General features: G+C 33.2%; 2 protein-coding genes across 4 annotated transcripts; one reads left to right on the top strand and one right to left on the bottom strand.

Annotated features, from left to right (window-relative positions):
* Positions 1-702: 702 nt before the first annotated feature.
* On the bottom strand, positions 703-6,326 carry LOC132046298 (uncharacterized). Of its 3 annotated transcripts, none has more exons than XM_059436881.1 (6): positions 6,027-6,326; positions 5,671-5,746; positions 5,331-5,519; positions 4,841-4,943; positions 2,288-2,531; positions 703-1,214 (listed from the first exon to the last, which is right to left on the bottom strand). In XM_059436881.1, the coding sequence occupies exons 2-6, from the start codon at positions 5,671-5,673 to the stop codon at positions 1,130-1,132; spliced, it is 624 nt and encodes a 207-aa protein (XP_059292864.1). In that variant the 5' UTR covers positions 5,674-5,746; positions 6,027-6,326; the 3' UTR covers positions 703-1,129. The 3 variants fall into 3 exon arrangements, with proteins under 3 accessions (XP_059292864.1, XP_059292863.1, XP_059292862.1); XM_059436880.1 differs by having other exon boundaries at positions 4,841-4,949; positions 5,671-5,749; positions 6,027-6,318; XM_059436879.1 differs by having other exon boundaries at positions 4,841-4,949; positions 6,027-6,318.
* A 1,154-nt stretch (positions 6,327-7,480) lies between these two features.
* Positions 7,481-9,273, top strand: LOC132047797 (uncharacterized). The gene is made up of 4 exons (XM_059438781.1): positions 7,481-7,914; positions 8,029-8,167; positions 8,267-8,907; positions 8,958-9,273. The coding sequence occupies exons 1-4, from the start codon at positions 7,481-7,483 to the stop codon at positions 9,271-9,273; spliced, it is 1,530 nt and encodes a 509-aa protein (XP_059294764.1).
* The last annotated feature ends 577 nt before the right edge of the window (positions 9,274-9,850 follow it).

The following is a 9,850-nucleotide window of genomic DNA, read 5'->3' as shown; positions in this document are numbered from 1 at the left end:
ATTATAGCCTATATACCGAAAAAAATGTTTTAGCCCAACTTATTTTTTTTGGCTTATAAGCTGTTTTCAGCCTTATAAACCGCTTTTAGAGAAAACTAAATTAAATTGCCCACTATTTTTTTGAAAATTTTATTTTAAGACAACGATTTTAAATGGCTTAAATTAAACACTCCAAAAAGTTCTCGAAATGTACTTATAAGCCCAACTTATATTAATCCAAACGGGCTCTTAGAGAAGTTCTGTTTGCCAATCAGTATGCTTAATAGATAAATGTGCACTGCTCTTCTGACTGCTTTAGTTGGAATATTTCTCTCTAAATATTGGTATATAGAGATTGTGTCCCATGCCATCATGCTCCACTAAGAGAATGTTTTACTAGTACTATTTCAGAGCTAGAAGTTGCAGTCGTGGACATCAAAGTCATACTTTCTGTGCCCTGTATTAAAGCTGCAGACAACAGTACTAAAGAAAAACCGCAAAAAGAACCAACATGAGTGGGAGACACGACGTTATACAAGATGATTTTAAGTTATATACACTAACATAATTTTTTTTAATACTATCATGTAGTAAAACCTTATCAGCTTATCAGTTAATGCTTATCATAGAAATTTATATATAATTCACTTAAGTAATCTGATTGTATAAATACGTTTTACACCGACAGTACACAGAATTTAAATTCGAAGAAAGCTAGGAAGATAGCAAATAACGTCTGGTTCTCCATTAAACTCGTAAAATGATACAAAAAGAGAAACTAACAAAGAAAAGGTACGCATTTGTTTCTGATATGTGCCACTCATTACTATGGAATATTGCCAATCTTTGTCATGGTGTGTTTCTATTCCTGTCTTACAACAAAAGGCAGCCTGATGAAAGTGATATATTATGTCTGAACCTCTGTTAATGGAAGTTCCTTTATATAGTTTTAGCTCTTTCTGACCGCACCCTTTACACCTTTTTCTTTGTTCCACCATCTTGTGATGTTTGTACTAAACTCTGTTAAAACCCATAATCAAGTTATGCTCGTGTCTCTTCTGCTTCTACATTATAATATACAGGCTTCTGAGTCAGAACTAGTGCCTTGTTCTTTCCATTCACTTTTTCGCTGCTTTTAATATTGTCTCTATCATTCATTAAGAACATTGTCTTCTCCATTGAGCTTGGCAATTGATAATGTAAAATAGATCAATAACATTGTTCCCATACTTGACCTGTCAAACACGGGGCACTATCATATTAGATAAATTAAGCAAGAAAATATTGTTAGTCTACAATTTAACTCAGATAGTTAGGAGTACTTATTAGTGCATTTCAACATGTTGGTAGCAAGTTGTACAACCTTCATCATTCGTGATTATATCGTTAAGAGACGTGAGTTTATGGGAGTACCAAGAACGTAGGGCTTTCAGGTCTGGTTTAGCCTGTATTATTGAATAAAATCATAAAATTAAAACAATTTAGGCTTGTTTAATGTCTAAAACCATACACTGTTCATAAATAATGTCACCGTTTAATATTATCGTTTGTTCCCGTTTTTCAATTTATGACAACGCGACAATTCAAATATTCTCTACATTCTTCAAATTTCCTTACGAGTTTTTCCTCAATGCGCCCACAAGCGGCGAACTTCACGTATATCGTTTTAAATACACGCCGACAAGAATGTATAAAAATGAAAAGAATTAGTAGGATTTTTACTTTTGACTTTATGTACACGACTTATTGTATTGGCTTTGACGATGGATTGTGACATATTCTTTACATATAGTCTTTAAAAATAAGTAGACCAAATTAAATTAATAATTAAAGGTATAAACATCTTTAATTATTTATAGTTAATATTATACATAAATAATTATAAATTTTATGTATATAATTAATTCCGTTTGTTCGGTTATTTATCTTGCTATTTTTTACTATAACCATAACCAAACCAAATATTATTGGTTTTTCAAATTTAAAACCAAACCAAATCAAACCAAACCAAATGTCGATTTTTTATTCGGTTTGCTAATTTTCGATTTGGTTTTGGTTTTAAATCTAAAACTGTGAAATCAACTTAATGAAACGTATAGGACGAAACAAACTTTACATATTTGTGTTAAAGTATGAAATCTCATTAAGGATAAAATGAGAAGTTTAAAATTAAATTATTTCTAAATTATTTAGTTACCAATTTTTACCAGATTACGGCTTAATGCTTATCAAAGTTTACTTGTAATTATCTAATAAATGACTTGATTGCGCATAGAACTCAGTAATAAAATTACATAGAGAAACTTACAAGGTAGCAAAGAAGAGAAGGATCCTCCTAGGATCAATGGTCCAATTAGAAGAGGAAGAAGATCGTCGGAAACTGAACCTCCTGCCACCAACTTTGCTTTCGGTAGTGGTGGCGCCGCCATGGCCGGCCACTATAGTGATCTGATTATGTGTTAGTGGGCTAGATATGGAATTATCACTAGCCCCCACAATACTAGTCAATGCCATGGCCTTTTCTGGCGTGCTACCTCCTCCTAGCAATGAAGCTGCATATTTTTTTCCATTTTAAAAATAACATTCAGAATATAGACCCATAATTATGTGTTGGCTTCGTTCTTTATCACTCAATGATTTCTGATGCATGTGCGACCCTTATTTATATGAATGCAAACAAAAAGGAATGACACTCTGTGCTTTTATATTATTATATCTACAACAGGATTAATTAAAGCTAGCATAAACCTAATTTTTCAGAAGAAATGTTGACGCCATAGGCTAATTGTCCGTCACATTCGTTCTTATATGCAATCTTTTGTATTTTTGTCGTTCGTGGTATATACAGCTTGCACCATATGATTTTCATTTAGACCCATTGCATTAAGTAAACAAATTCATCTTTTCAATCTCAGCAATAAAATCTTGGCAATACTCACACTAGGATAGATCTAAACCTCTTCTTGCTGCTTTTGACTTGAACTCTACATACATAATATACATAATGAATTGTATTTATTCTGAATCCACTTTAAACCTGACTTACATCTTATTGTACATAAAAAAAAGTATGTTTTTGTTACGAAATAATGGCCTAGGTAATTAGCACGTCTTTGATTTAGGAAAAGAAGGATAGGTTGACTTGTCTCATAATTTCTCATTTGATTAATTATAATTACCAAAGGAAACAACATAGGCAGCTAGCTAATGTACCAAATACTTGTAAAAACAAAGTGTGTACCATCTTGTAATGATGCTATGTAAAAAAAAAAAAAAAAAACAGAGCAGATTTCCCCACATTGATCTTCTTTGGGAGTGGCTTCTGGGGATGAACTTTTGGTTTCTGAAGGCATTAAAAAAAAAAAAAAAAAAAAAAAAAGGAAAAACAAAAAGATCTTCTTTGGGAGTGAGAATATATTATTTTGTTACTATGTGTTATAGCTACGTCGCACATTTAAATAATACTTCGCTGTTATAGGCAAAAAAGATGCATACAAATCAAATTTTCATTTTTAATTGTCAAATTTTAAGCTTAATCAAACTTTATACAACGAAGGGAAATTGTTTAATAATGAAAATATATAGTCAAATTCTAAGCTTAATCAAACTTTGTACAACGAAGGAAAATTGTTTAAAAATTAAAATATATATATTCATATAATATTTTTTTGTCATAAATAGTGTATTAAATGATCAAATATTTGGTCAAAATCTATACACTTATTACTGGTAATCATAGATATTCTATTTTTATAAAGATGGTTAATTATTATATTACCAAAAAAAAAGAAGATAGCTGTTATATGAGGAGTAATTTTACAAAGAGTTAGATCGTTATAAAGTTAGCTGTTGCTGTTATAGGTGAAATGCTGTTATAGAGAAGTAAAATATAACATAAAAAATCGGTTCCGAAAAAACTTGACTGTTATAGAAAGGTGCTGTTATATGTGGGTGCTGTTATAGAGATGTCTGACTTAGCCCCGAATGTTTGACAATGAGATTGCATTGAGCAGTACGTGATATGTTTCATGTGAAGCCAAATATGGCTGATCAAGTTGACATTTTGTTTTAAGTGCTATAGATATTTTTTAATCCTTGGGGTAGTCGGTAGACTGTGATTGCTGAACTCTTGCTAGACCATAAATATACAAAATTTAAAATTACTATTGAGAATAAAAGATATTTTTCCTCAATTTGTGTGTCATACTTTCATTTTTAGTAAGTTTCGGGAAAATATCATGTTAAACAAATTAAATTTATACTTTTCATTATTCTTAATGAGATAATTTATAGTCATACAAAAATCTATGACTTGCTTTAAACTGCAATTTCAATTCAAAAGTATTTATTTCTTTCTTAAACTATGTGCTCAGTTAAAACACGATCACATAAATTGAAACGATAGCAATAACAACTTACCCAGTTATCTCACAAAGTGTGCTTTTTGATTTCTGAGCAGTATAGGATCTTTACTCCTACCTTAAAGGTAAAGAGATTGTTTCCAATAAATTCTCGACTCAAAGAAAAATAATTCAGTTCGAAAAAAAATAACGACCACATAAATTGAAACGAACGGTGTAAAACATTGATGTAGAAAAAAACGACCAAAACTAGTACAAGGAGTAATAAATGTATAGAAGAATCCGATTCCTTTTAATTTGGAAGTTTACTTTTCGAAGGGGGTCATGTAGTCATTTTGTTTCAGTTTTGACCATTAAATACTTCAGTGACAGAAATGCATGTAAGACAAATACAAATTTGATGATTGGCTTTTGTTTCTAACACCTCTTTGTTTTTATATATTATTATTCAAATAAATGATAAATATTAAATTAATAAATAGGCAAAAGAAAAATATTACCTCTAGAGGAACTTGCCGTGAAGTTAGTGTCTTTCTCGTTGGCAGCATTTGAATTTGTTTTCCTATCGCCGCTTCGGAATGATCCTTTTCTTGAAAGGTTTCTCTGCAACTTTTTTCAATCAAAATTATATTGTAAGTAACATAAAACAATATTCTCCCGGATTTTGCAATATCATATTACTATACTATAACTTTTTTCAGTATTGTCCAAAGTCAAATTTTTCATCTTTTTCTTCATCTTGTACATCTTTTTATAAAAATAAATTAAATATATGACTTAGTCCTAGTAAACGAAAATTGCCCAATACTGAGTTCTGTTCTCACTTCAACAAAGGTGTCCGGATTAGGATAAACTTGAATCAATTGTGAAATTGATTGATAATTAATTAATTGAACTATGAAAGAACTTGTCCAGGGGTCAAAATTTTCAGGAGAAACAGAGTATTAAAAAACACAGAGGAAAAAGAGATAAAAAGAAAGGGGAACATACAGTAATTCTTGAATTGGCATTTATATCTTTCTCTATGATATGAGAAAAACGTTCCATGTCCACAACAAAGCTATCTGATTTTGTGCTTGTGTACTGCAGTCCATTTATATGATCAGATACACAAATTCCCTGAACACTCTTTTCTTCAAATTCTCCAAATAACCTTTGTTTCTCAGCACCCATATTCTCCTGCAAATTCATCTCCAAAACTTAAAAGTGAATTTACAGAACATATACATACAAAAAACATAAGAAAAAAAAAGAACGAAAAATATTATTCCTTAATAAAACAGTATTCAGAGAAAATAAAAACAACTTTGAAACTGAAAACAAGACTCACCATTTTGGTATAATCCACAATTGTTGCTGAAGATGGAGGAAGAAGGTGTGATTAGGTAGTGTTTGGAGGTTTTCGCCTGCTAGCGTACACAATTAAGAAATCACAGTTTATTACCTGATATATTTGACAACAAAAACAAACAGAGAACAGGTCCTGATTCCAAGTCAACTTTTCTCTGTATGAATAAATAACTCTTTGGCAAGTGTATATAGGTGAGAAATGACAGAAGCTTTATTTGCAAGACTCCTTTTTTTGTTTTTTCTTCAACTGCTACTTATATTATCGGTTTGAAAATAACTAGCTTACCAAATTCACACTTCAAAAAGAAAAGGAAAAAACTCTTTTTCTTCTTTTACCTTCCTTCTTGTTGAACTGCTAATTCCTCTTGTTTCTTTTAGAGCTCCTAAGTTCCAACACACAGACAGTTAGACACACAACATGGATGTATACAAAGACACATATATATAGGAGTTTCGTCTTAAAATATTTCTTGAAAGGTTTGTTTTTTAGTTTTTTGTTTTTTGTTTTTTTGTTATAATTTTAAATAATGATGGGAAAATTGAAGGAATATTTGAGGGGTTTTCGGGGAAGTCAGATCATGTGTGGTGTTGTGTGGACAGAAAGAGACTTATTTTAAGTCGATGAGGTGTTTGGGTGTCTGTATCTCTTGAATTGAGTTGTTAATCAATCAAAATATATGACTCATTTCTGTTAGTGCTGATTAGTTTTTTCGCTAAGAATGTTTTAGCGTTGGGTCCACTAGGTTGGGTGTGGAATAAGCAACTGCGGGCCATTTGTTTTTTATTTTTTAAAATCAGTTTAATTATTTGATATTTGATTTTGTCCTAATTAATCTAGATTTCTAATGAATAGGTCCATTAAAGGGGTTAAAGTGTTTTTTGTTGATTTTTTATTTTTTATTTTCAAGCCTCGAATTAAAACCTCTAAGTACTCCATCTATTCCAATTTATGTGGTACAGTTGAAATTTTGAGATTTAAATATCTAAACTTTGACTGTGAATTTGGACATGTAAAACTTTAAGTTTTTTGAAATAAGTATATATATCTGAAAATTACGTAAAAAGTACTGTAAATCACTATAATTAACAATTTAAAATATTTAAAATACATATAAAAAAGCTTGCTTAAAGAAAAACACGGCTGATTCTTGAAATTTAGATTGTGCCACATAAATTGGGACCGAGGAAGTTTGAGTAAAGGAATTTTTATTATCACACTGCATCAATTGAGAGTTGTGCCGTCGGCTTTGTGTATCAATTATCATTATTTTTCTTATTCAACGAAGGTTATTATTAAGAATTTGTTTTCTTCTTTCTGCTTTGATCTTATCTTTTTCCTACATAATACATGAGGCTTTTATGGCGTGTGATACAAATTTTCTTAAAAAAGAAATACGTCCAATTTTGCTGAGAGACTAAAAACGATTTGGAAACAACAAAGTCATCAAACTGCCATCTATCATTCTATCTCTGTCTAACATTAATTATTTATTTAGAGGATAAAACTGTTTTAATCGTCAAAAGTTCGGTTCTTTTTCCAGTCAAAGGTCAATTGTCAAAAAGACTTTGATTTTGCACAATTGTAAATTGGGAAGGGAATAGAAAGTAAAAACAACATGAAAGAAGAGAACAAACGAAATTTATTCCTTCGGTCTCGGGTTAATTATCTCAAGTTGATTACATTACCAGTCAAAATTGGTAAGTTTTGACCTTGACCTTTCCCCCTTTTTTTTTTTGGTTTCCCAAAATCGGTGTCTAGGCACCAACTAAGTCCAGATTGGTATGAACTAATGAGAAGGTTGGGGTTCTCAGAAGGTTGGATAACTCTAATTCATAGACACATATCCAACAGCTGGTACTCATTGATAGTGCATGGTCAGAGATATGGATTTTTCAAGGCTAAAAATGGGTTGGGACAGGGAGAACCAATCTCCCCATCCCTCTTTGCGCTCAGTGCAAAACTGTTGTCAATTATGCTTAATAAACTGCAGCGCAGAAGGGGCTATAAGGGCTTCTATATGGCAGACCATGGACCACAAATCAATCATCTTGCCTTTGCAGATGATATGATCATATTCATGAGTGGGCACAAGAAGAGCATCAGGTTGATCATGAAGACTTTAGCCACATATGAAGCAACATCTGGGCAAAAGATAAATAAAGCTAAGAGTTACTTTATGGTTGCATCAGGGGTTCCAGTTTGGATGAAGCACAGAATATCCAGGTATACAGGAATACAATATAAAAGTTTTCCTGTAAAATATTTGGGTTGTCCATTGATAGTGGGTAGGCAGAAGCTGTCATTGTATTCAGACATTGTCAATAATGTTACTAATAGAACTAGAGGAAATAAGTTATTGTCACCAGGAGGGAAAGCTATTCTAATCAGACATGTGCGGCTGGCTATGCCCACTCACCCGTTATCAACCATTAATCCACCAAAAGGAGTCTTTACTCACTTAGAAAAGATCCTTCAGGTTTTTTTTCTGGAGAGCTTCAGATGGTAATGAAAGACACCATTGGGTAGCATGGAATTCATTATGTTATCCATATAAGTAGGGTGGAGCTTAATTCAGAAGTCTCAGGGATGTATGCAAAGCTTTCACAAGAAAATATGGTGGAATTTGAGAACTGGAGGCTCACTCTGGGGAGATTTCATGAAAGCAAAATACTTTCAAGACACTCACCCAGTAGCAGTAAAATGGAGGAAGGGTCAATCATTATGTTGGAAGGAACTGTGCAAAATCAGAGAAGAGGTGGAAGAGAATATAATATGGATACTAGGAGAAGGACAGTTATCATTTTGGTATGACAATTGGTCAAGACAAAGAGCTTTATTCAAAATGATGGAAGAAGAAGTTCACATAGTTGATATCAGACTGAGAGAGGTAATAGAAGGTGGGATATGGCAAGTATTAGGTGATGTGGAATTACCAGCAGAAGTGGAAAGCATACTGCACCAGCAACAGCTAGTAGTGTCACATTGGGTGCAAGATAAAGTAATATGGATAGCAACCAGCACTGATTCTTTCTCAGTTGCATTAGCATGGCAACAGTTGACACAGAAAAGAGAGGCTTCACCAATAGGAACAAAAGTCTGGCAGAGAATGGCACCATTTAAGAAAGCATTTGTGACATGGAGGGCACTAAATGATAGGCTACCAACAGATACTAAAGTGTCCAAGTTTGGTAGAAACCTAGAAGCTAAATGCCATTGGTGCTTACCTCCTCTTTAGAGCTTGAGACCAATGAACACTTGTTTTGTAGTGGGAACTTTGGAAAAAGCATATGGGACAGATTTGCTGGTATATTTGGAGTTCAAATAAGGGGTTTGCAGCTTAGACAAATGTTGCTTCAGTGGTGGAGTCACAAAACATGGAATATAGTGACAACATTCATGGTGAAGATGATTCCAATTCTAATCATGTGGGAATTATGGAGATCCAGATGTGCAGTCATGTATGGTTCAGAGACCCCTTCCAGATACAACTCAGAAAGGGCAATATTGCTGGAATTGATAGGGTTGACAGAACAAAAGTTTGGAAAAATCAGACTGCAAGCTTTTTGGGAATTCTTTGATTGACATGCCTATTGTCACGACCCAACCAAAAGGCCATGACGGGTACCTGGAGCTAACCTACCGAGCACTATCTAGCATGCTTCTTTTAATCGTATCTCGGTAGACCACATATCTAACTCACAGTTATCATAATCTGTACGGGCGTGAATTCTCAAATAATAGCTCATCTACATGGTTATTATCAACTCTGCCCTATAGATCTATATACAAGCCAACAAGGCTACAAAAAGTGATATACAAGATATGAACTGGTAATGTTATGAGACGTCTAGCTATACACATCTGTCTACGAGCCTCTGCATAGAGTACCAAAAATCATAAAGACCGAACAAGACGACCATCGTGCCCGAATAAGTACATAAAAGAGTAATACCACGGGACTGCAGCTTCGAAGTAAGTAGAGCGCTCCTGTTATGGAATCATCATCATAGCTATATGTCATGCCCTAAATTTGGAGCGGTGTGACCCGCACTCGGTGCCAAACTAGGCCCCGAGCGAACCACTCTAAATTTGAATTTCTGCTAAGGCCTACCTGCACACTGACAATATCAACCGGCCGGTGAGGACGTAATCTGGATAT

The sequence above is a fragment of the Lycium ferocissimum genome, chromosome 2 (genome assembly GCF_029784015.1).
Source record: "Lycium ferocissimum isolate CSIRO_LF1 chromosome 2, AGI_CSIRO_Lferr_CH_V1, whole genome shotgun sequence".
In the NCBI taxonomy this organism is placed as follows: Eukaryota; Viridiplantae; Streptophyta; class Magnoliopsida; order Solanales; family Solanaceae; genus Lycium; species Lycium ferocissimum.
The sequence above is the reverse complement of the archived record's forward strand: the minus strand, read 5'-3'. Positions and strand labels throughout refer to the sequence as shown.

Bases quoted from the DNA above. Each gene is read 5' to 3' on its own strand.
- LOC132046298 (XM_059436880.1), bottom strand. The intron at 4,950-5,330 runs GTATGTTCCCCT...GATTGAAAAAAG, and splicing joins ATGCCAATTCAAGAATTACT to TTGCAGAGAAACCTTTCAAG. The intron at 2,532-4,840 runs GTAATATTTTTC...AAAAATATGCAG, and splicing joins CACGGCAAGTTCCTCTAGAG to CTTCATTGCTAGGAGGAGGT.
- LOC132047797 (XM_059438781.1), top strand. From the start codon at position 7,481: ATGAGAAGGTTGGGGTTCTCAGAAGGTTGGATAACTCTAATTCATAGA. The intron at 7,915-8,028 runs GTATACAGGAAT...TGTTACTAATAG, and splicing joins ATGAAGCACAGAATATCCAG to AACTAGAGGAAATAAGTTAT. The intron at 8,908-8,957 runs GTGCTTACCTCC...CTTGTTTTGTAG, and splicing joins CTAGAAGCTAAATGCCATTG to TGGGAACTTTGGAAAAAGCA.